General features: G+C 39.6%; 1 protein-coding gene and 1 long non-coding RNA gene across 2 annotated transcripts; one reads left to right on the plus strand and one right to left on the minus strand.

Moving 5' to 3' along the window:
• The first annotated feature begins 4,725 nt into the window (after positions 1-4,725).
• Positions 4,726-27,015, plus strand: UBAP1L (ubiquitin associated protein 1 like). Its single transcript, XM_031955371.1, has 5 exons — positions 4,726-5,137; positions 14,375-15,046; positions 17,215-17,445; positions 25,601-25,702; positions 26,881-27,015. The coding sequence occupies exons 1-5, from the start codon at positions 5,018-5,020 to the stop codon at positions 27,013-27,015; spliced, it is 1,260 nt and encodes a 419-aa protein (XP_031811231.1). The 5' UTR covers positions 4,726-5,017.
• LOC116421842 lies at positions 9,256-12,355 on the minus strand. The gene is made up of 3 exons (XR_004232397.1): positions 11,755-12,355; positions 9,950-10,066; positions 9,256-9,803 (listed from the first exon to the last, which is right to left on the minus strand). It is a non-coding gene; the product is annotated as an uncharacterized LOC116421842 (long non-coding RNA).
• Positions 27,016-27,030: the final 15 nt, after the last annotated feature.

Raw genomic sequence — 27,030 nt, forward strand, 5'->3', positions numbered from 1 at the left:
CCCAGTGCCTCCCATAGTGCCTCAGGCTTAATTGGTCCTGTTAGGTTTGCTGATGAGGATTCACCTCCAAGCACTGGACTAGGTCCTTTGCCCCTTCTTCATCTTCTTGCCCTCTGCCTATAGAGAACGGGGCTGCAGTGAGCAGAGCCAGGGCAGAGGTGACAGTTAAGAGGGTTAGCCAGATGGCCTTTCTACCTTTCCAGGCTCAGATTACCCTATTTGCCACATGGAATGATGTCATCATTTGTGTAAGAGGGTGCTGGGAGCTATTGATCCAGAAGTGTGTGGGTAGAAGATTTATGCTAATCCCTTACAAGTAACTCAAGGCCCTCACCTCATTGAATTCTCTTTTATAACAAAAGAAAAACAGTTAATCAGCTGACTGGCAAAACCCACTGGACCCCAAGATGGCCACCCTGACTTGCATGTATATCCTAGGGAGTAGTTCTGATTTTACGAAGTGCTGTGCTAGACACCATACCTCGTTTGGCTGTCTAGAATAGAGAATAGTATCTAGCTTTGCTCTGTTCCATGGCTAATTATTTGGGCAAAGTTTTCTCCTTTTTCACAAAAAGGCCAATTGACAGAGTATGACTAACTCAGTGAAATCTTTCTTCATTATTTCTTCAAAGTACATTCTTTACTAGGATAACATTTTTTGTGTACAAAAGACAACAAATCTACATGTAACTAAGTGTTAAATGTCATAAAAGAGAGTCTCTAGTCTCTTAGTGCTTATGTCAAGTGAAACATCTATTTCAGATTTTTTTATTTTTTTGTTTAGTCATGTCTGACTCTTTATGACCCCATTTAGGGTTTTCTTGGCTAAGATACTGGAGCAGTATCTTCTCCAGCTCATTTTATAGATGGAGAAACTGAGGCAGACAGGGTTAAGTGATTTGCTCAAAGTTACACAACTAGTAAGTGTCTGAAGTCATATTTGAAGTCAGGTCTTCCCAACTCCAGGCCCAGCATTCAATCCACTGCACCAACTAGCTGCTCTTCACAGATAAAGATATAGATAATATAAAATCTGATTCTTGGACCTATGCCACGAAATATGGATTAATGTGACACTACAGAATCACCTACCAACCTCACAGGGTTATTGTCAAGAAAATGTTTTGTAAATGTGAATTATTATCACGTCACAGTTATTATCTCTGAGGGCCTTGATGACCTAACCTGTGAAAATGAGGGCACTGATATAAATTATCTCCAAGGCTCCTTCTAACTCTTAACTTGCTTTCGTATCAAGGGTAAGAAACCCCACAAGAAAGCATTTCATGCAAATTAAGACAACTCTGTAGTGGTAGAGTACCACTACCCACCTGTCAGATTGGCTAGAATGACAGGGAAAGATAATGCCGAATGTTGGAGAGGATGTGGGAAAGCTGGGACACTGATACATTGTTGGTAGAAATGGTAAAATGATCCAACCATTCTGGAGAGTAATTTGCCCAAAGGGCTATGAAACTGCATACCTTTTGATCCATCAATGTCTTTACTTAGTCTGTATCCCAAAGAGATCATAAAAAAAGGAAAAGGACCTACATGTGCAAAATTGTTTGTGGCAGCCCTTTTTGTAATGGCAAGAAACTGGAAATTGAGTGGATGCCATAATATGGGGAATGGCTGAATAAGTCATGGTATGTGAATGTAATAGAATATTATTATTCTGTAAGAAATGATCAGAAGGATGATTTCAGAGAGGCCTGGAGATACAGGAACTGATACTGAGTGAAGTGAATGGAACCAAGAGATCATTGTACACAGTACTAACAAGATAGTTTTTTTCACCTTTTTGTTGTTTTTGATTGTTTGGGTTTTTTTATTTTTTCCTTTCTCATGCTCCCCCCCCCCATCAGATTTTTTTCTTGCACAGCATGATGAATATGGAAATATGTTTAGAAGAATTGCTCATGTTTTAACCCATATCAGATTACTTATCTTAGGAAGGAGGAAGGAAGGAAAAATGGAGAAAAGTTTGTAAAAATAAACTACTATTAAAATTTCTACAAGCATTTCAAAGGTTTATCTATGGGGAAAGGGCTTGAATGAGGGGCATGGTTGACTAGAAGAGAGGGGGTAAGGATGTCAGTTACTCATGCCTGGAGAGCTCCATGGTCAGAGCTTTTCTAAGCAGCTCCATCATTATGTTTAATTCAGGACAAATAGACACCTTTAAAGATTGAACAATATCTGTAGAGCTTTTTGAAACAATATAAATAGTTATAATATTTAATATTTATGTAATGCTTACTATCTGCCAGGCACTAGTTAGTGCTTTACAATTATTACATCATATAGCAAAGCTGAGGTGGGGGAACTATTATTTTTCCCATTTTACAGATGAATACACTGAGGCAAAGAAAGTGACTTACCCAGAGTTATAAGGCTAGTAAACATCAGAGGTCAGATTTGAACTCAAATCTTCTGACGTCTGATGCCCAGTGTTCTATCCATACCACCACCATCTGTGTGTAAGGGCTTATGCTAGATGTTATGGAGATGAGGGATATAGGCATAAAATCAAACATGATGCCTGCCCTCAAGTAACTGACAATCTAGTTAGAGAGAGAGAACATAAACATTTTTTCTTCTTTTTCCCTTTTTTTTATTGTCTTCTTTTTTTCTGGTTATACATGTACATTGCATTTTTTTAATACACATTTTTTTATGAATCATGTTAGGAGAGAAAAGTCAGAACAAAAGGGAAAAAACATAAGAGGCAAAAAAAAAAAAAAAACCAAGAAAAAGGAAAAAAGGTGAACATAGCATGTGTTGATTTATATTTCATTCTCCATAGTTCTTTCTCTGGATGCAGATGGCATTTTCTGTCCAAAGTTTATTGGGATTAATTGCTTTGGATCACCGAAAAGCTGAGAACCAAGTCTTTCCTAGTTGACCGTCTCACAATCTTGCTATTACTGTGTACAAACGTATTTCTAGTTCTACTTGTTTCACTCAGCATCAGTTCATGTAAATCTTTCCAGGCCTTTCTAAAATCTGCTTGTTCATCATTTGTATTGAACAATAATATTCCATTACCTTTATATACCACAACTTATACAACCATTCCCCAGTTGATGGATAACTACAAATTTTCCAATTCTTTGCTACCACAAAAAGAGACCTACTATCAACATTTTTGCACAGACCCATTGATAGTACTGTTGGATCAAAGAGTATGCACAGTTTGATAGCCCTTTGGGCACAGTTCCAAATTTTTCTCCAGAATGGTATTGCACCAACAATGCATTAGTGTCCTAGTTTCCCCACATCTTCTTCAACATTTGTCATCTTTTCCTGTCATCTTAGCCATCTGAGATGTGTGAGGTGTGCTGCCTTAGAGTTGTTTTAATTTGCATTTCTCTGAGTAATAGTTTTTTAGAGCATTTTTTCATATGATTATAGATGGCTTTAATTTCATCACTTGAAAATTATCTGTTCAAATCCTTTGATCATTTATCAGTTAGGGAATGACTTCTATTCTTATAAATTTGACACAATTCTTATATGTTTTAAAAATGAGACTTTTATGAGAAACATTGACTATAAAATTTTTTTTCACAGCTTTGTACTTCCTTTTTAATCTTGTTTGTATTGATTTTGTTTGTGCAAAACATTTTTAATTTAATGTAATCAAAACTGTCCATTTTGTATTTCATAATGTTTTCTAGTTCTTCTTTGGACATAAATTTGGCTCTTCTCCAAAGATCTGATAGGTAAACTATCCCTTGCTTTCCTAATTTGCTTATGGAGAGAACATAAACATTTGAAAAAGGAAATAACAACCTAAGATTTTTTTTTTTTTTGGACTGAAGCAATTGGGGTTAAGTGACTTGCTCAGGGTCAAACAGCTAAAAAGTATCAAGTGTCTGAGACCAGATTTGAACTTGGGTCCTCTTGACTTTAAGACTGATGCTCTATCCACTATGCCACTTAGCTGCCCCAGAAACCTATGATTTAAGAAGGTTTGAAAACCAAGACTGTTTTCTTTTTTTTTATTAATTTAAAAAATTTCAGTAAGTATTTTATTTTTCCAATTACATGTAAAGATAGCTTTCAACATTCATTTTTGTAAGATTTTGAGTTCCAAATTTTCTTTTTTTCCTCCTACCTTTTCTTATCTCCCTCCTCCCCAAAATAGCAAGCAATCTGATACATATTTTCATATTGGGAAAGAAAAATCAAACAAAAGGGGAAATAAATCATGAGAAAGAAAAAGCAAACCAAATTTTTAAAAGGTAAAAATAGTATACTTCGATCTTCATTCAGTCTCCATAGACTAAATAGGATGTCATTTTCTCTCTGAATGAAGATGTCATTTTCCATCCCAAGTCTATTAGAATTAAGACTGTGTTTTCTAAGCACAAGCACAGGAGAGAGTGAGCACAGGTATTTAGGGAATGCTTTTGGCAGAGCACAATGGACTTTGAAAGACATATCTTTATTCTAGTAGATAGATAGTAGTAGGGAAAACATTCTATCTGGAAAGAATAGCATGAACAGAAGTTGGATAATAAACCAGTTTGGCAGAAGAGGGTCAGAATAGGAGTTTAGGGAATGATAAGACTAGAAAGGTGGATTGGAGTCCAATTAGATAGAGTGGATAGAGCATCCAGCCTGAAATTAATAAAGCTTGAGTTCAAATCCAGCCTCAGTTTATCTATCTGTAAAATTGGGGATAATAATAGCATCTAGCCCAGGTAGTTGTGAGGCTCAAATGAGATAAAAGTGCTTAGCACTCTGCCTGGCAAATAGCAAGTGCTACATAAATATGAGCTGCTATTATTCAGTGATCACTGTATGAATCTCAGTGGTTTATAGTATAATTATAGTTGATAACATAGTCACTGGGTTTTTTTTTCCTTTTTGGGCAGTGCCAGCCTCTTCACCTCCCCCACGCTGGGACTTCCTCCAAATTTCAGAGGGAACTATTCATAGTCTAGATCAATTCTTCCAGACTCATTCCATTGTCCTTGAACTGCTGAACAGCCAAGCAAGGTTCAGGATGAGTTACCTGGATGGAGTCCCTTTCAGGGTTTCCAAGAATTTTATGGTAGAATGGGAACCAATTACAGCCTCCAACTTCTGTGTACCTGACTGCAGAGAGCTCCTGCTTGGATCTATGGTGAGTATGTGTGTCCGCCGGTTCTTTTTTAGCCTGGGGCCCACAAAGTCTGGTGGTTCATAGAGTGTGAGAGAATCCCAGCGTTCTACTTTTTGGGAGAAGAGCCCACACTGGCAGAAAGTGTCCATATACGTTCTGATGTTCTTAGGACAAAGATTTTACTGGGTGATTTCATCCCTTTAAGGCTTGTAGGGGATCACCCAGTCTAATCCCCCTTCCCTTCCCTACCCTCCACACTCTCTCATTTTAAGCCCTGAAGAAAAATAAAAATCAAAGTTTTGGTGTTGTTCTGTCATGTCAGTCAGTGGTGTCTGACTTTTCATGACCCCATTTGGAGTTTTATTGGCAAGGATACTGGAATGGTCTGCTGTTTCCTTCTCCAGTTTGATTTACAGATGAGGAAACTGAGGCAACCAGGATTAAGTGACTTGCCCAGAGTCACACAGCTAATGTTTGATGTCACATTTGAACTCAGGTCGAGGGCTGCTCTGGGCCACCTCGATGCCCTGAAGACCAAGGGTCACAGCTTTTAAGTGACGGTGTCAGTTATGAACTTGGAGTCAGGAAGACCTGAAAAAAATCCCTCTGGCCCTGCAGCCCCTTTCTCCAATTGGTAGATTCTACAACCTCCCATTTTGAGGAATTCCAAGACCAGCCATACTTCTTCTTTTACTCCTCTTGCCATTCCTCTCCTGATTCTGGACTACTCCCTTCCACCTCTGCCCCGTCTTTTCGCTTTTTTTTTTTTTTTTTTTTTTGGCCGAGGCATTTGGGGTTCATTGACTAGCCTGTGATCACACAACTACTAAGTGTCAAGTGTCTGAGGCTGGATTTCTTGAACTCGGGTCCTCCTTTCTCCAGAGTAAGACTCTATCCACTGTTCCACCTAACTGCCCCTTCACTTGCTTTTTATGTATTTTTTTCCCCTCATTAGAATATAAACTCTTGAGGGCAGGTTCTATCTTTCTTTATATTTGTACTTCTATTCCCAGTTCATGGCACAGGTATCTGGCCCATAGCAAGTGCTTAATAAATGCTTGCCATTGACTCAACCTGAGTTTCAATCCTTTCAGATTTTGCAAGTTCTATGATCTTCCCTGAGCTTCAGGGGGCTGGACTCACAGTCTCTTAGTTCCCTGCTGACTCTATGTTTCTTCAAACCCAGATCCACTGACTCCAAATCCCTTCCTATTGCCCTATACTGAAATGAACTTGAGAAGAGAAACAAATTGTTGTCTCCTTTTTGACAATAACCTGATATCCACTGTAAATCACTGCTTTATTATTTATCACTGTGCTGTTACAAGTCTTCATGATTGTTCTATGTATATGGATGTTCCAAATATACCTTCTTCTTCCTTTTTTTTAAACAAATTTTTAATTGATGCTTTTTGGTTTTTACATCCTCATCTTCTTTCTCAGTATCTCTCCTCTCCTTCTATTATAAAGCCATCCCCTAAATCTAATAATATTCTTTCCAGTTTAAATTACCTCATCCTCTTTCTACCTCTGGCAGATGCTGAGGGTCAGTACTCAGGCACTACTCCCCAAAACTTCATGTTCTGTGCCTTCTATCCTTTTCTCTAGTTGACACATGATGAATCCTAGATGGGTTTTTTTCCCTATAAAACATTAAGCAATGTAATCCAGTTTATTCATTCAATAAACATTTATTAAGCCCTGATTATGTGCCAGGTGGGAAGGTAGATGGCACAGAGGACATCTGGGCAAATCACTTCACCCTGTTTGCCTTGATTTCCTCATTTGTAAAATGAGCTGGAGAAGAAAATGGTAGAGCACTCCAGTATCTCTGCCGAGAAAACCCCAAAGGGGGCATGAAGAGTCAGGTATGACTTAAAATGACTAAACAACAACAAAATGTGTGTCAGATATTGTGTTAGAGGCCAAAGAATGCAAAGATAAAAATTAAACAATTTTTGTCCCTGTGGAGCTTATATTCCAATGGGGGAAAACAACACAGAGAAGCCAGTATAAAATATATCCAGAGTAAATATGATTTTCATTTTGATTTATTTTTTCCAGGAGAAGGAAGGCAAAACTAGAGCCCAGAAGGGGATCAGGGTAGGCCTTTTAAAGGAGGTGGAAATGAACTGAGCCTTAATGGAAGCTGGGCTTTTTAAGTAGTGAAGGAGAGAAGGTACATTCCAGATATGGGAGCCTGCGTAAAGGTGTGTAGTCTGGACATGGCATGCTACATAGAATAACCCAGTTAGCTCATCTTTTAAACCCGGCCCAAAATATACCCCATAGAGACTTTCAGGCAATAGTGTATGAATTTCCCTTCAGTTTTCACTGGCATGGTCAGTTCCCACTACTGAGCATTTTTAGAGCTAGAAGAGATCTCAGAGGTACATTTAGTTGAATCTCCCTCATTTTGCACTTCAAGAACCTGGCACCTTTTGTTTCTTGTGATTCAAAGGATTTCCAAATTTTATTTTCTAATTCTACCTTTGTTTCTGGAAGTTTTGATTACTAGCTCTACTACTAATTATCTGTGTGACCTTGGACAAGTTCCTCACTGGGCCTAGTTTCTTAATCTTTCAAACTTAATTTTAGTTCTCTTATGTGTAAAAATGAAGCCATTAGACTAAATAACCTGGCTGGCTTTAAGGGTAGGGGGAATGCACCTCTATGTGCTACAATTTTCAGAGTCCCCAGGACTTCTCTGCCCAACAACTCTGCCTCACTAACATAGTGAACCATTGGCAAGTCATGGATCGAAGCAATGAATCTGGGAGGCCTCCATTCAGATTCAGCTGTGCTTCCTAAAGTGGGGAACACATTAATCCAAGGCTAAATCAGGGGGCTTGTAAAGGTCCTCCTGACCTCTCTACCTGAGGATCTCTCAACATAAATGTCGTTTGGAGGGAAAAAACTATTTGCCTTCTGGACTCTTGTTTTCCCAAGAATTCTACCAGCTCTCCTGCGATTCTAGATTTGAGAAAAGCTATCCAGTAGGCATAGGGAAAAGCAGGATGGGGCAGTGAATTGATATTAGAGTCAAGGGGTTCTGGCTTTGAAACCTGACTTTCAGCCCCTGTATGACCTTAAAAGCAAATCACTTCATCTCTCTGGGCCTCATTTTCCCATTTCATAAAATGGAAGATCTGGAATCATAATTTTTAGACCCATTTCAGTTCTAACATTCTATAGGAAACAGGTTCTGTGACTGATAGCAGATTGTCTGGCTTTGTTAAACCACAAGAGGGAGCCTTTGATCTATGCCTTGGACATCATTGAGCTTGACCTCATCTCCCAATGAGAGAGACCTCTCTGACGTTCCTGGGAATTTTATCCTATATAGAACTCACCCTTAAGGAATCAATCAATCAGTCAGTCAACAAGTAGTTATTAAGCATGTGACCCTGCTAGGAACTGAGCTGGACTCTGGGGATGCAAAGGCAAACACAAAGCCATCTCTGCCCTGAAGTTTACCTTTTTCTCTTTTCTCTCCAAATAAAAGCCCTTATGGGCTGACTTCTAGTCATCATTACCTCCTCCTCCTCCACCACCATCATCACCAGTATTTATATTCACGCTTTAAGATTTGCCAGGCACTTAGAAAATGTCTTATTTTATCTTCACAACAACACTGGGAAGGTTATTGTTTACTTGTTTTAGTCATTCATGTCTGATTCTTTGTGACTCCATTTATAAGTTTTCTGGGGTTGAAGAAAATGTCTGTGGCTTTAAAAAAAAAAAAAGTCTTGGAAAAGACTGGCTTGCCGTTTCTTCTCCAGCTCATTTTACAGATGGGGAAACTATGTATTTAATGACTTACCCAGGGTCACTCAGTTCGTGTCTCAGGCCAGACTTGAACTCTGGAAGACTCATCTTCCTGATTCCAGGCCTGGTGCTTTATCTATTGCAGTTCTATCTATCTAGTGCTGTTACTATCCTCATTTTATAGATGAAGAAACTAAAGGAGACAGAATTTAAGTGACATGCCCAAGTCACACAGCTCCTAAGTGTCTGAGGCTGAATTTGAACTCCGATGTTCTGACTTCCAGTCCTATGCTTATTTACCACCTGGTTACCTTCAAGCTTTCCGTTGGCATTCATTTAATTTATTTACTTTTTGTGAGTTTTATTGATGCCTTTAATTTTTACATCAATAATCTTCTGAGAAAGCTTGTCCCACCCCAACTGTAGTATTGAATCCTCCGGTCAGCATAAACCACAAACCCAGTGACCATATATCTGAGAATATATGTGGCATTCTGGTTCCATCATCCCCTGTCTCTCTACCAAGAAGAAATGCTTCATTATCCGATCTTTCGAACCAAGAGAGATCAATATAATTACTCAGAATTTCACACACATTCATTTTAACCAGATTACAGATACATACATAGATGTGTATCCCTCCCATACCCCCACCCATTCACCCACTCACTCCCACCCCCAAGACGCGGCTGCACATCTACCAAGAGCTCTCAAAGCCCCTCCCTGACTCAACTGAGGGGGGCAGTATTACATTGTCTTTAACCAAATTTGTCAACAGAGAATGGAAAATTGGTGATCTGTCCTCCTTTGATCTGTTGCTAAATCCATCCAAAATTTTAGCTTTTTGGGAATAGAAACTCATTATCCCCAGTGATGTAGCAATGTCTCCGAGAACCTTCCATTTTCTTGTCCTTTTGACCTGGAAGATAGCAACTTCCATGTTATGGTAAAAGAGAAAAAACCTTTTGTGCAAAGATTAATGTGCTCAGCTGGATTTCTACATCCAGTAAAAAAAAGGGAAAGCAGACTTTCAAAGAAAAGAAATATTTTGAACCACTGGCTTACCCGAGTTGGAAGATGACTTGACAAACACTCCATGACCCCAAATCTCTTGCTCCTGATACCTGAAATTCCACTGTTATGATTCATTCCTTTGTGTTAAACTTCTCCTGATTCTTCCTTCTGGGATGGGTAATGTATAAAATCTCTTGATACTTTAATCTGAATGAATTTTTTTAAAATAAGTTTTTGTTGATTTTTTTTCCTATCACCATACTTTCCTCCAGTATTCCTATTTCTTCCTCTCATAAGAACCATCTCATGTAGCAAATAATATTTTTTAAAAGTGGGGGATGGGGGAGAGGAGAAGAAAGAGGAGGATGGAGAGGGAAAAAATATATCATAACTGATTAATACACCAAAAAATTCTGGGAAAAAATACCATTACTCCTTACCCCCATCTCACCTCTTTAAGGAGATAGGACAGTCAATGAATTTAATATCTTTTTATTTCCTAAAAGGAGGGACTTAGGAAGCATGAGCACAATCAGTGTCTTAAGGATTTATGAATTAAATAGTGGGGAGGGGGACAAGATAGGAAGGAGAAGTAGAGGCTCAAAGGCAAATTTCAGCAAATTCACACTAATAGTAATAATAGTGTTTGTCATTTACATAATATATTCACATCATTATATGTTTGGATTCTTGCCCAGGGTTGTGTATGATAGTCAGATCTGGGTTCAAACTCCACCCTTCCTCCAACCCCTTGCTCTAACCTTGGGAAAGTAATTTAATTCACTAATTTAATTAGTTTAATTAAGGAACTGGATTTCACTATCTTATTTGTAACATGAGTGACTTGAACTAAATGATTTCTGGGGGCCTTTCCAGATGTAGAGCTTTTGAGAAGAGAATCAAGAGAATGAAGAGAATCAAGTTTAGTTATAATCCAGAAAAAGGCAGATTTTATTATCTCCATTTTACAGATGAGAAAACTGAAACAGAAAGTTTAAGGGAAAGGATTTGTAAAGAACAATCAATTTTAATTTAAAAGACCAGAGTTCATATCCATTTCCTGATTCATACTACCTGTGTGATCTTGGGCAAAACCCTTGATCTCTATGGGCCTTAGTTTCTCCATCTGTAAAATGAGGATTCATTTCTAAGGTTCAGCACAACATTGACATATAGTAGGCACTTAATAAATGTTTATTGACTGTCTGAAGTTGAATTTGAATTCAAGTCCTCCTGACTTCAGGGCTAATGCTCTATCCATTGCATCATCTAGCTGCCCCTATATAAAAGTTTCAGTTATCTAGAAGCAGAAAAGAGCATGGAAACAGAGTAGTCTTAAAGCAGTTTTCCCTCTCCTCTGCTTTACTACCATAAATATGAGAGACAGGTCAGTAATTTCTTTAGAGTCTGGTCTTCACTATGGACCCCTAATCAAAATAATCTTTTTGAGTGTGTAAAATAAAATACAGAAGATTACAAATCAATTATATTAAAATTATTTAACTTATTGAAATTATTTCAATTATATCAAAATTACTTAACCCCTTTCAAAAATTTTTTGAAACAAATTCACAAACTTCAGGTTAAGAATCCTTGTGTTAGAGAGAGAATCTGTGGAACCCTCCCCACCACACATATATGCATGATCTAGGGGACAGCCATAAGAAGAAATTAATCCAAAGCCAAAGAAAGCGGGTCTGGGTCCCAAATAGGAAGAGTCTGCTTCTCTTGGGACTCACCCAGAGAGTGAGTCCGTTCTTGCTCCTGGGCCAGACTAACAAGAACATAACAGTGCAACAGTCTGGCCCTTCTCTAGACTGAAGAGGGAAGTGTCATGAGCCCCTGTTAATGGTTACCTGTGCCAAGAGTACTCAGTAAAGTGAAGCTGTGGAAGCCGTGGGTCATCAAATCTTGGAACTTTCTGCACACTGGACTAATGCATAGTCATGCACCTGAACTGAATGTGAGTCAGGGATACAGGGCAGGAAGGATGATGTCTGTGAAGAGGAGAAAGTAAAGAAAGGTCATAATTTTCAAGGGAAAAATGCTCTTTCCTCTCTTTTTTTTTTAAACCCTTGAGTAGTAACACTGAAGGGAAGCTGGGTGGTGCAGCGGATAGAGGGCTGGGATTGGAGTCAGGAAAATCTGAGTTCAATTCTGGCCTTGGAAACACTCTAGTTGTATGATCCTGGGCAAGTCACTTAATCTGTTTGCTACTGGAGAAGGAAAGGACATACCTCTCCAGAAACTGCCAAGATAATTCCGTGGACAGCGGTCCTGAGGGTTATAGAAGACTGGGACAGGATTGGAATGACTGAACAACCACAACAACAACACTGGAACATTGTAAACAGGTGTAGAAACTGAGGTTGAGGAAATCTTTGGTGTGTCCCTGTTTCACGAGAGGTTTATACTAAGATGTTTTGGAGAGGCAGCTAGATGGCACAATTGATGGAGCACCAGTCCTGGAGTCAGGAGGACCGGAGTTCAAATTTGACCTTAGTCACTTAATGCTTTCTAGCTGTGTGACCCTGGGCAAGTCAATTAACCTCAATTGCCTTACCAAAAAAAAAAAAAAAATTAAATTAAAAAAAATGTTTTGGAGATAGAGGATCGGGTTCAAATTCAGATTCTGCCAATTCTTACCTGAGTGACCTTAGGCAAAATGATAAACTTCTCTGGATTTGTTTCCTCATCTTAAAATGAAATTTTTGGATTAGATAACCTTTATTATCTCTTCCAATTGTCAATCTATGAATCTATGTTCCATGTGGACCTTGCTTTCCTTTTCTCTGTATACCAACCTATTTCTGTGTTTTTGTGTATATCTCTGAGTAGCTGTCAGTTTCCCCCATGCATCATTGGGATGGGATTCTTTTTGTTGTGTCTTTCTGAATAATTTTTTTTCTTCTGTTTGTCTCTTTTCTATTCTTTTTGCCCTGCCCACCTCGAACTTTACTCTTTCTTTTTCCTAACTTGGCTATAATTAGAATGTGAGCTCGTTGTCTTTTAACATTTTTTAAAAATAGAATTCTGTGTACCCTGTTCTTAATCATAAAAGTAGGTGAATGGAATGTTTCCTATTTCTCTTTCTCTCAAAAGGAAAAAGCTGCAAACCACCCAACTAAATTAGTCTGCTCATTACTTTTGCCTATGTTTCTCAGTTACTTTTTCTTTTCTTAGTCCCCACTATGCTGGGTGCCAGGGATATTAAGGAAAAAGAAAAGGAAGAGAAGGAAGAAAGAGAGAAAATACAGTATGTACACATGAACACACACATACAAAGCTTGCAGTTTTCTGAGGGAATATGAAAAACAAAACAAAGTCTCTCTACCTTTGACCTAAACTGCACTGCCTTATAAAAGTCTTTTGCTGTTCAGTTGTCTGCCTCTTCATGACCCTTTTTGGAGTTTTCTTGGAATGTTTTGTCATTTCCTTTTCCCGCTCATTTTACAGATGAGGAAACAGAGGCAAACAGGGTTAAATGACTTGCTTAGGTCATATAGCTGGTGTTTGAGGCCAGATTTGAACTCAAGAAGATGTCTTCCTGATTCCAGGTTCAGTGCTTTATCCACTACCTACCTACCCAACAGATGTGGGGAAATAATAAAAGGGAAACTTAAAAATATTTGAAATACTTTTTGTTTGTTTTCTTTCTCATGGTTTTTTCACTTTTGGTCTGATTTTTTTCTTGCACAACATGACAAATATGGAAATATGTTTTAAAAAATTATGACCTATATCAAATTACTTGATGTCTTGGGAAGGGGAGAAATAAGGAAAGGAGGGATTAAAAATTTGGAACACAAGCTTGGTCCTACCCTCTAAAGGTAATTCAGTTAGAAATGCAAGTTATGTTAAGACCCTGAGGCTAAATTTTCCCTATAAAACAATTTATGGCCCATGGTTTTGCTGCTACGTTCCTTTGGTTCAGCACACCACAGCACTCTGCCTTGTGGTGTCTTTTCCTTTCCCTCATGGGGGAACCCTAACTTTACTATGTTTCCCACCCCCACTTCTCCTTATAGCTAACTAACTTTTAGGGTGCTAAGTCCCTTTCAAGATTTAGTCTGCCAGCTAAAGGCATATCTCAGCCTCATGGAGTGCTCTCTTTCTACTGGGTAATTGTGAGTTCCATTGAGGAACTTGTCTTTCCTAAGCTCTCCCACTCTATTTCTTATCATTTTTTTTTATCATTCTTTTTTATTTATTTATCATTCTTAATGTGTATTGTATTCCCTCATTTTGTTTGTAACCTGTTCCCCTAAATAAATCTACCTTTTGCCAAAAAAATTGGAACTCAAAGTCTTACAAAAATAAATGTTGAAAACTATCTCTACATTAATGTTTGGAAAATTAAATACCACTGAAAATTTTTAAGAAAAGAAAAACCTAAAGTTTAAAAAAATCATTTGAAATAATTTTGCCTTTTGGGGTTTAAGACACTGGAATTCATTCTTGCTTTTTCTTCTGTAGCATGACTTTTCCCTGGAGAGAAAGGTGCTTTACTGGTTGGAAGCTGCCACAAGACAAGAAATGACTTGGGATAACGAGACTCCTGGAATGGCCACTGCACCTCCATGTTGGCTCCTTTTGGTAGACTCATTAGATACATCCAGTGTGGCTGAAGCGGAACCACAAGAGGACAGAGAGAAAAACTCCCCGCCACCTGGAAGCTGGAAGTGTAGGGAAGATGGATTCACTGAGGAGAAGGAAGAAGAGAAGGAGGAGGATGGAGGCACTTCTTCAGCCAGCGAGGATGACAGTAGCCCTAAGGAGACGCCATCCCCCAGATCTCCCTCGGCCCCCAGGTCGTTCCTTGAGAAAGGCTCTACTAGTTTCCCAGGGTCACCAAATCTGGGCCACCGGAGGAGATCTCTGGACATGTTCCACAATATGAAGCATGAGTTGGACAGTGTCCGAAGAAAGTTGTCGCTGTTGGTGCCCCCATTGACTCGAGCTGCTTCCCCCGAACGCAGACTGGCCACCAAGTCCTTGGCTGTCTTCCACCGGTTCAGAAACAACAGGACCATGACCTCTGCAGCCCCTGTCCTGGACCTGCCTCCTCAGAGTGCTCCAGCAATACCACCAAGGCCGTCCACCGCCGGCTCCATCCCTCCCATCCGGAGTCACAAGCCCACGGTCCCCGTAAGACCAGGCCTTTCTCCCCAATGCTTTTGGTTATCCCATGTCCCCTTCCCCATCCCCTCTCCCCCTTCCACGAGAAAACCCCAAGCTTTAATCCGTAGTCATAAAGAGAGGAGATAAATGATAGTGATTGCCAATTTCTGGGGCTTCCTAAAAAGGGGCTTTCCCTGCATCAGCCAGGGCTAAGTCTGATCAATCAGCCAAGCAGAAACATTTATTTATTAAATGAGTGCTAACACAAGAAAATATTCCAGGTACCGGAAGTACTGGAGGGAAGGGAGGGACATGTCATTTATGCATATATGTGACACCCTAATGCAGAACTTAACATATTTTTCTGTGGGTATACAAATGGGTAGTAGAGAAAAAAGACAACACATGAAAAAGACAGTGACAAGATATGGAGAAGATATCACAGAGCAATGTGTGGTGACTGCCAACTGGGTGGTACGAAAAGGGTGAAGAGCACAGGATTTAGAGGCAGAGAACTTGAGTTCAGAGCCTAGCTCTGCCTCCTGTTGCCCATGTGACCTTGGACAAATCACTCAATCTCTCTGAACCTGTTTCCTTATCTATAAAATGAGGGTTTTGGGCTAGATTTATGGAAGGGCCCTCCTAGCTACCTCTAAGTCATGATATGATTTAGGAAATCTTCACTGAGGAGGTAGGCTACAAAGAATAAATAGTTTGGATAGTAAGGAACAGTATCAGAGACAGAAACGGGCTTTCCTACTAATAATTGAACTGTCACTAAGTCTACAAGCATTTATTAAGCACCTAATATGTGCCAGGCATGCATTTAACTGATATTGTGTTTTAAAATCACAGAATACAATACGGGATTGTTGAGTTGTTTCAGTTATGTCCAATTCTCTGTACCTCCTTTTGGAGTTTTCTTGGTAAAGATACTGGAGTATCTTTTACCATTTCCTTCTCCAGATCATTTTACACATGAGGAAACTGAGGCAAACAGGACTAAGTGACTTGCCCAGGGTCACATAGCCAGTAAGTATCTGAGACTGGATTTGGACTCAGGTCCTCCTGACTCAAGAGCCAGCATTCTGTCCACTTCACCTAGCTGCTATAAGGAGAAAGATCTTTAAATATCATCATAGTCCAATTCCATTTTATAGGCAAAGAAACTATGGTTCAGAGAAAGAGGATTAAATGACTTAACTAAAATCACATAGCAAGTTAAAAGGAGAGCCTAGACTAGCACCTGTGTCTCCAGACTCCTAGTCATGAATTCTCTCTACTATACCATGTGGCATTCCATCCAATGAGCCAATACTAAGAGATGGAACCATGGCAAGAAGGAGGAGTGGGACAGGTGCAGGCCCCAATAGCTAAGACTAGTTCCCGGGATAAGTCTTAGAAGAATGGTTTTAATTATAGTTACATCTTTCTTTCTCCAGGTGACCTATGGAACAACTAATAGGGGATTTTCTTTCATCTGGAATGGAGCAAATGTTTAAAACAAAACAGACTGAGATTTTCCCAAGCCTCTGTCTTCTGATTTTTATCAGTTTTGGACACAGGACAGTTTGAGGTTTCCCAAGCAACATAACAAATTATATCATACTCGTTTGTTTCAGAAACAAGCTGGCAATGAGCTTTTTCAAGGGGACATAATAGAGAAGGAGAGGCTGGTGTAGAAAAATCCTCTGCCTCTGTGTTCTGTCCTTGGAATAGACCAAGTTAAACTTTCTCCTTGAGTTAACTCTAGCTCATCATCAGGGTCTAAGGAAAAGAGTGAGGGAGAAAAGAGCACAATGTAATTCAGCAAGCATTTATTGACCACCTACTTCATGTGAGGTTCTGTCCTTGGTGCTGGGGGCAAGACGACAGATGCGAAGCAGTTCTTACTCTCAAAAAGCTTACAGTCTACTGGGGGAAAACAGCCCATGCACAGATAAGTCTGTACAATATATATTCAAAGTGAATACAAGGGAGTTTACTATAAGAGGGAACCAGAAAAAAAAAGAATTAGGGGCCTCAGGAAAGACCCCAGAGAGGAAATGGCACCTGAACTGTGCTTTATCCCCAGCTGAAGAAAACAGAATTCTAAGATTCATCAGGGCCTTCTCTTTCCTTTCTTCACTGTGGATTTGCCCATTAGGAGCATCAGTGCACCTTCCCAAAATCAACCCTCTCTCTTTGTATTTCAGTCTCTCAGCCCATACTCCTGCCTCCCGCCCTGTCCTCACACTCCACGACCGCTCATTTCTGCTAACAACCACTCGGATTCCACTGCTGACCTGCTGTCTGCCCTGAGTCAGGAGGAGCGGGACCTCATTGAACCCGTGCTGGCTCTGGGGTACCCCATGCACAGGGCCATCCTGGCTCTGCAAAAGACAGGAAGGCAGAGCCTGAGCCAGATGAGTTATGGAATCAATCAGGTAAACGAGACAGTCCGGACCTGGCTGAGGGCAGAAACTGGGACAGCATAGCGATGCTTCTAGGTGGCTTGGAAAACCATTGTTTCAATAATTCAATTCAATGAGCGTTTAGTAATCACCTGCTGTTTTCAAGGATCTAAGCAGATGTGAGGGATGTAAACATGAGACCAAGAATAGCCTCTGTCTTCAACGAGCTGATATTCTATTGGGCGGGGAAGAGAGAAATATAGCATAAACACAGAAGGACACACAAAAAATTCGATGAGAGAGAGCAATAATAATTTCAGAAATTAGGAAAGAGAAGTTATCCCATAGATTCTAATTCAATTTAAAATCACGAATATTGTATTTGTTTTATAATTTTGTTTATAGTTTATAATGTCATAAATATATATAATTTATATTTGCTTTTTATAATTTCAGAAAATATAGGTCCTGATAGCTTTGAAATGTTCAACGCCACCCCTTCCCCATAGCCTCTGCAAAAACAACAACAACAAAAACAACAAAAAAGGCAGAATTGCATATTGGCTAGAGTTCTAAACTTAGCCACCAGAATCTAGGTTCAAATCCTTAATAATTCTGCCTCTGGGCGAGTCATTAACTCTCTGAATTTTATTTTCCTGGGAAATTATAATAGAACCCCTTGTAGCTTGAGAATTACTTTGTGTAGTTGTTGTAAAGACCAAATGAAATAACACTGTTGAAGAATTGATTTGGTACCCTGTGTTGTTTTTTTTTTTTAAACTTAGCTCAGGCATTGTTCCTTATTATATGGCTGTAAAGGAGAGAGAATTTAAAACATAGATGCAAAGTATTATTACTCTGAAGAAACTTCTTCCTGTGTCAATCAAGTTATTTATAATCTTTCAAGACAACACACACACACAAAAGTGAGAGTGGTATACAGGCAGATGAAAATTAAAAGTTAAGAGATTAATTAAAGAAAAATATACTTTTTTTTTTTAAAGAGATTAATAAAGGTGTATAAGGGCAGCTAGGTGGCATAGTGGATTGAGCACTGTTCTTGAAATCAGGAAAACCTGAGTTCAAGTCTAGTCTCAGATACTAACTGTGTGACACTGGGCAAGTCACTTTACCCTTTTTATCTTAATTTCCTCATCTGTAAAATGAACTGGAAAAGAATATTGCAAAGCACTCCAGTATCTTTGCCAAGAACCCCAAATGGGGTCATGAATAGTTGGGCACAACTGAAATAGCTGAACAAAGACATTTAAGTTTGAACCCACATGCAAGTCAATGAGACTCAGCAATTGAAAAGGAGTTTTGGAATATTCTGAGAAAAAAAGTTACACAATGCTAGAAAACAGAGTATGGGAAGTCAGTTGGGTGCTTCTCTTTTTTCTCTTGGGTTCCCATTGTTCATTGTTACCCATGAGAAAGTCAATTTCCTCATAGTCTTTCAAAATAGCAGTGCTTTGCTTAGAGATGGACCTTTGCAATAATGGCAAACTCTTCAGAAGCACAACCAAATAAGATGAGCCTAGAGTCCTGATTCAGTAGTATGTAAAGCTTTTTGCAAATATCAAATTATTATGTAGAAATACGTTATTTTTATTATTATAAGGAATCATTCATTTGCATTTATTAAGGGCCTTCTAAGTGTTTTGCACTGCTTTTTAGGCAGCTGGATAGCAAGATGGGTCTAGTGTCAGAAAGACAAGTTCAAATTTGACCTTAGATGTTTCCTAGTTATATAACCTGGGCAAGCCTCCTAACTTCTATTTTTCTCAGTTTTCTCATCTGTAAAATGGGGCAAATAAAAGTTTCTTCCTCCCAGGGTTATCATGAGACTTAAATGAGATAATACTTGCAAAGCACTGAGCACAGTGCCTGGCACATAGTACTGTATAAATGTTAACTAGTATTATTAGGGCAGTTAGATGGTGTAGTGGATAAACTGCTGGGCCTGGAGTCAAGAAGACTCAGCATCTTCAGTACAAATCTGACCTCAGTCACTGACTAGCTGTGTGAACGTGGGCAAGTCACTTAACCCTGTTTTCCTCAGTTTTCCCATTTGTAAAATGAGCTGGAGAAGGAAATGATTAGCCACTCCAGTCTCTTTACCAAGAAAACCCCAAATGGGAGCACAAAGATTCAGACATGACTGAAAAAATGACTCAACAACAAATTATTATTAACTATTAGTAGATGTTATTTTGGTTACACATAGAGCCTTAAAGAACTGTCTCATGGGGAAGAACATGGCACAGCCATAGGAAAAAGGTTTATAGTGAGGATCAAGTGCTTTATAAGCCTTAACATGATATATAAATGCTGGCTAGTATAATAGATGCCTCAGAGTAGTAAATGACAAACTGGCCGATGATTGGTATGGGTGATGATGGCTACAGGAAGGCAATGAGGAAACAGACCACTGTGGAGTATGTTATTGAAGAAAGATTTCCCAAGGGACTGGGGGCCCTTAGACTGAGCCTTGAAGTCTAGGAAGGTCGAATTCACCACCATCAAGGGTAAAGTCAACCTGTCCAGCTGGATTCCTCATTATCTTCATATAAGTCATTTCCCCCATCTAAAAACAATTTTGAAGTTAACAAATATCCCTAAAAAGCATTTCCAAATGCACAATAGAATAGAAAAAGAGGATTGCCCATGAAATTGCATGGCGATTATGTAAAGCTCACTTTTCCAAATTATAATAAGCCCAGCCTGTGGCTTTCAGTGCCATCCTGTTTATCTGTGCTTCTTTGTGGCCCCTTGTCTTTTTCTCTGCATTAGTATAAATGTGGCATATGGGTTCTCCCAATCAGCTTGTTCAGGTGACATTTTTCCATGTGGAAAATAGAGTCTAAGCAAGCTAAATTGTCATTCAGCAAAGCACCACACTCCATTATATTTGTTTTTGTTTTTGTTTTTTTAAGATCTCAACGCATCTGTTTTTTTTTTTTTTTTCTTTTTCTTATCCTTATCACTCTTTCAACATCCCACTAGAAAAAAAGAAAAACAAAGTTCTTGTAGGAGGCAGCTAGGTGATACAGAGGACAGAATCAAATGAGATAATATTTGTTAAGTGCTTAGCACAATGGTGGACATATAGCAGGTATTCTATAAATGTTAGCTCTCATTATTAACCAATTTGTGTAATCCAGTCAAACAAATTCCTACATCGGCTCTACTTAAGAACCTTACCAGACAGAGCCAATGGCCTGAATTTGTGAAAGGCCTGGAAGCAAATTGTATACATGTAATCCAAGTTTTTGATAATAGATAAGTCCTGGCTCAAAGGCAACAAGATAACTCATCATGAGAACTATTATTGGGTAAGAGGGTGACTTTGACACAACTCTGCTTAACCTTTCCTCACCAAAGGGACAAGAAGAGAGAACTCAAAGGCCCGGTATTTTAAAATATTTTTAAGAAATTGTGCTGGGAATAAGAACAAAGCAATCCAGGCCATAATTTAGGGATGGAGGCAAGAACATTTTGTCTCCAGATTCAGGTCATGTCCGTGAAAGGTACTATTGGGACTCCAAAAGCCTGTCCAAAGGAAATGTCAGATTCCATGACCTTCTTTCCTTTAGAAGGGAAAGGTAGGGAGGGGGCAAGGAATTAAGGTCCATGAACCTGAATCCCTAGATAAGAGACAGAGAAATTCAGACTTTGACAATCAAAGGCCTGCAAGAACCAGGATGAAGAAAGGCAGGAAGTTAGCCATGTTCCCTGTGGAGAAGATACAAGGACCTGGGAGGAGCAGGGAGACCTGAGTAAGGGGAGAGGATGGTATTCCTACCATCTCAGTTGTGTCTTGAATGAATAAGCTGCCTCTTTGATCTTCCAGGCTCATTGAGAAGTACTATGTCCCTGAATCAGTCTTTAAGTGTTTTTCAATCTTTTGGGGGAAAGATCACCTGTTTGCTTTGGAGCCAGTGGGAGTTCATCCCAAGCTGGTCCCAGGCAAGGCTGGTCTTATCCTGGGATTGGAATATGATTCTAGTTCCTAAGTGACAATGTAATAATAATAACAATATTTTTAAAATCATTAATAACAATAGCTAACAAATGTAGTTCCTTATCAAATGACAAACCGTGCCATAATAATGTTATTTCTATAGCTCTTTAAGATTGGTAATGCCATTCACAAATATTATCTTATTTAATCCCCACAACCTTGTGAGGTACATCGTTACTAGCCCCATTTTGCAGTTGCAGAAACTGAGACTCAGAGGTGTTAAATATTAGGCCCAGGCATGTCACTTGACAGAATATATTTTGATAATAAATATTTTCTTTCTCCCATCTATGCAAATGCATTTAAGAGATATTATGGCATAGCGGATACAAGTGCTGGGTTTGAAGTAAGGAAGTTTTGTTTCCCATATCTGATATTTACTAGCTTAGATGTAAATCATTTAAATTCTCTCAACCTTAGTTTCTTTACCTGTAAAATGCGGTTAATAATAGCTATAATCTCTACTTTAAAGAACTGTTTTAAGGCTCAAATGAGAAAATGTATAAAAAATGATCTGTAAATTTTAAATTATTAGATAAAAGCCAGTGATCATTTTGGACCACACCATAGTAAGTAAAGAGAGGAGATAGAATTCATCTTGAGAGGTAGTACTCAGAAGTTAAATGCCTCCTTCTCCAGTGTCCCCAACCCCCAGCCCAGGGACACATGCAAACGTGTTTGTGTTTATGTCTGTGCATAAGATAAACTGCAGCTTATCTTAAAAAGTCTTTTAGTGGGCTGCAAGCTCAATGTGCGTCAACAGTGATATGGCAGTCAGAAGAGCTAATACAATCCTGAGATGCTTCAGATAGTCCTGGTTTCCAGGAACAAATCTCTCTGAAGCCTCTGTCCCCATCAGACATCTGCAGAGTCATGTTCAGTTTTAGAAGTCACAGATTAAGAACAAAAAGAAACTGGAGACCATTCCAAGGAGGATAACCAGAATAATAAAGGACATTTTTTCTATGTCCTATAAGAATAGATTAAAGAAACTGAAAACATTTAACAAGGAAAAAGAGAAGATGGTGGGAATAGTGATAGCTATTTTCAAACACATAAAAGGCTGTCATGTAAAAAAGATTAGTTTTGTTCTGTCTGGCTCCTAAAACAATGGGCAGAAGCCTTGAATTGAGAGAAATGATTCATTGAAGACCCCTAGTCAAACTCTTATCAGTATTACTTCATTATGATTGTTAGTAATTATTTTAATAAATTAATCTAGTAATACATTTCTAGTCAGGCTTCTAATAATAGGTATAAAAATTAAGTAATGTATTAATCCATACTTTGTAAAAGTCACATAGCAATATAGATTCTAATAGAAGGGTCCTATAACAGGCCTCAAATTTTAATGGAATGTTCATGACTTGTTTACAAGTTATGGAGCTTACTTGCACAAGCACAAGAATGCTGACAAAGCTATCTCCATGGTGTTTTACTCAAATTCCATGACCAAACCAAGTAGGGATTATGGCATGGTACAGAAAGCCCCCTTGAGGTGCTCTTTGAGTGTTTGTATAACTTGTACCATCTCCTGGCTAACCTAAGCAGAAGCTCAGTCATCTTATGACCACATAATCAGTGAAGATTCCCCATATTTTACCCAATCTGTGACATCCCTAATAATATGTTACTTTTGGTCCTCAGGAGCAATGCCTGTCAATCAATGGAATTCTGTATTTTATATGCATATTTACATATCTGGATATCAAACTCTATAAATACAAGCTCCTAAAAGAATAGGGTATCATAGATCATAAAGTCCACTTCATTAGAAAAGACCATGGACCCTTTAATAAAATGCCATTGAATCAGAAGTACTTCTCAGTCTCTTTCACTGTAAACTAGACAATTTCAATCCCCACATTTTAAGCAAATTTAGGCTAGAAATTAGGAAAAATACATCCCCACTGTTAAAACAACCCTAAATCTGAATGAGCTGCCTTGGAAGGTTCAGAAATCTAGAGCTGGAAAGGACCTTAGAGGCCATGTAAATTAATCCCTTCATTTTATAGATAAAGACATGGAGGCCCCAACAAGTTTATTTCTTTGCCTAAATTCAGAGGTAGAATTTGAATCGAGATTCAGTACTTCTTCCACTGTAACTCATACCTTCATATAGTGGGTTTCTTTCTTTAGATGTCTTCTAGCAGGGGATTAGTGATCACCTGAAGGGTTAATATGGTAGGGATTTCTTTTCAAGGTATGAAATGGATTAAGTGTCTATGGAGGTCTCACCTAATTCTGAAAATCTCTGTGATCCTATGGAAGGTAGACCTTTGTATACACATAAAAATATAACTGCCAGACAACGTGCAAAACTATGCTTGACAATCAGTATTGTAAATTAAAAGTGAAGAGATCCTTGGTGTTGGGTGGCCAACTTCTTAGTCAGCTTCTCAGAGAAGGCTACATGAAGGACGAGGTTGCTCAGATGAGCTTTGAAGGATGGAGAGGATTCTGATGCAGAAAAGAAAAATGGAAGGAAGGGCCTTCTAGGTGAGGAACAGTAGGCATAAAGCATCCCAAGAGGCAATGGAAAGGAGAAAGCACAAAGTATATTTGAGTGATAATAATGACTAGTCTTTCTACAGCACACTATGTTTATATAGAACTTTAAGTGTTTATATAAAATTATATATATATAATATTTTATGACATTTTATATAGCACTTTGAAAAGCACTTTACAACTAATTCAATTTCTCTTCACAACTCCCTTGGGAGATAAATGCTATTATTAGGTAGATGCCATTATTATCTCCATTTTACAAATAAAAGAATTGAGGCAGACAAGAGATCAAGTTGTGTAGCAGGGTCACACAACTATTAAGTCTGAGGTTAGATTTGAACTCCAGCTCAGATCTTAACTCCAGATTCAGCACTGTGCCACCTAACTGCCTGTAAAATTTTCTCTCTCTCTCTCTCTCTCTCTCTCTCTCTCTCTCTCTCTCTGTCTTTCTGTCTGACAGTTTCTGTCTATCTCTCTGTGTCTGTGTCTGCCTTTCTCTTTTTGTCTCTCTGTTTCTGTCTCTCTGTATCTGTGTCTGTCTGTGTCTCTCATAGTTTCAAAAATTCAATGGCTGTAAGCTTATTTCCCCCTTAATGCTTCCATAATTTAAAGGCTTCTTCAGAGACTGAATCAGGTTTTAAGGACTAACAGGAAGGTTATTTCATCTCACATGTGGGGCTGGAGATTCACTCTTCCATTCCTGAAGATCTGGCCACCCATTCTCTTGTGCTGGATTAAGGATCATAGACATAGAGTTGCAAGGTTCACAAAGGCCACTAAGTTCATCTTATAAATGAGGAAAATGAGGTTCTGAAAGATTAAAGACTTGACCAGGTTCTCATGGCTAATAAATGGGTAAATGAGACAGGCCTCTCTGACTCCAGTTTCTTACCTGCTCTGCCATGTTACTTCTATATTATTGATTAAAAAACTAGGGGACCTCCTTAATCCACAGCTCAGCTCTGGATTTCAGCAGAACCTTTTCCCAAGGCCCAAAAAGGAAAAAGAGGAAGTGTACGTCAGTCTGTGGTGGTTCCAAGAGATAACACCCAAGGATATGGTGGGACACACTTTTAAATTTAACCTGAATCATTAACATTTCCTCCTTTACTTTTTAAAATATACACAATCATCAAAATAGTGAATCAATCCTTGGTTTGCAGCATTTTCCAATTTTTACAGTGTAAATGTGCATTCTGATTTCTAGCAATCTATCTACTCTTCTGAACTAGCAAGAAGTGACCCCAGCACACCCCTGGGCAGTGCTCAGGGATGTCTAGGAGAAATGACTCCATTCACTGGACCACAGACTTTGCTCCTCTGGGGAGTGGGGTAGCAAGGTAGAAATGCTAGCCCAGGAGGAGGTCAGGACAGTTGAGTTAAGTAGGGGGCATGTTTGTATAGACTCAGGAATCAAGATTCTTGTTCCAGCCTTATTCCCATGATATTTTTCCTTTGCCTCTTCCACAAGAATCCTCCCCCATGCCTTCCTCTCATTCTCCTCCCTCTCCACCTCCAACTCAGCCATCCTCATCATTCAATCCCTCTTACCTGTTGGTAAGGTAAGTTTACCTCCTGTTACCCTCACTCATCCCCAGTATCTTATTGTGGGTCCTCTAACCATTCCCTTCTGTCTCCTGCCTCCTGTTGCAGTTTCTCAGTTACCTCAGTACGTGTGATCGACTGGTCAAGCAGGGCTACTCGGAGAGCCTGGTGGAGGAAGCCATGGAAATGTTTCAGAACTCTGAGAGAAAGGTCAGACATGTTGGGGGGTTCAGACCCCTGCCCCTCTATCTGCCTTCAAAGCCAGCCCCAGCTTTTCCACCTCAGCTCCTACCATCTCTCGATTCTAACCTGGATAGAAAGGGAACTCACCGAGGAGAAAAAGCCCTGCCAAAGTCTGAGCTTGTGAGGTTTCATGCTCAGAACTGAGCGAATGTTTGAGGATGTGGCCATTCTAGAACAGCTCAATCCAGGCAGGATTCCATGAGGTACAGGGATGGCCAGAGGAAAAAAGGGGAAGTAGAAGTAGCGGTGAACCCAGGAGACAACATCAAGAGGGACTGGAAAGCAGTGATGAGGGGGCCAAAGAAAGATTGTAGAGATAGAATGAGCTTAAAGGGAGGGATGATGGAATGAGAATGAGTTTTACAGATAGAAGATGATAAGGAAGAGGCAATGTGGCACAGTGGGAAGAGCAATGTAGAGTCCAGTTCATCAGAAGTCCCTCTTAAGGAGTCTTCCTTCCTTCTCAACCCTCAGCAAGGGTTGAACCAGCTCCCTCCCAGATCCACTGCACCCATGGCCACCACTGCCTTCCTAACCCTGCTTATCTGGTTTTGGCGTAGGTGAAAACAGTGCTGGTCATGCTGCCTGACCTATTGGAATTTGTAACTTAAATCTACTTTTTTCTCAGTTCTCAGGAGAAGCCAAAAAGGGAGACAATAGCAAGAAGCAGACAGAAGGATGAGAGCAGAGAGGGTGATGGAAGGAGAATAAATGAGAGTGGAGGACGAAAGGTCTAGTGGAGGAAGGGTGGGAGCAGAGGGAGAGAGAAGCAGAGATGGATGACCTAAGTCCAGGTGGAAGGAGAAGAGAGCTAGGGCTAGAGGTAGGGAACAGAGAGAGAGGGACAATCAGGAGTTATGTGAAAGATGGGTTTTAGCTATTTACGTACCTTCTTTTAATCTAGGAAAGCCAAATCTTTGCCAAGTCTCCAGGGATCTAGGGCAACATCTGTGTCTGGTGACAGGACACCTCTTCCTTGACTAGTGGCCAAGTCTGTCCTGTTCCTGTCCCCATTGAAGCCTGTCTGTTCCAGATGGGCTGTGGGGAGAAGTAGCAGCTGCTCTGGCCTCCAGTGTTGAGTGTATTGCTTCATATCCTGGAGCTGGGACCCACCAACCTTTCCCCCTTTCTCTCCGGCATTACAGGCACTGGAGTTTCTGCATCTCTGGGAGCAGTTCAGTGACATGGGCTTCCAACAAGACAGGATCAAGGAGGTCCTTCTGCTTCATGAGAATCACCAGGAGGGTGCTCTGGAGGAGCTCATGACTCGGGCCCAGTGAGCAGTCACATGAAGG

The sequence above is a fragment of the Sarcophilus harrisii genome, chromosome 2 (assembly GCF_902635505.1).
Source record: "Sarcophilus harrisii chromosome 2, mSarHar1.11, whole genome shotgun sequence".
Lineage (NCBI taxonomy): Eukaryota > Metazoa > Chordata > Mammalia > Dasyuromorphia > Dasyuridae > Sarcophilus > Sarcophilus harrisii.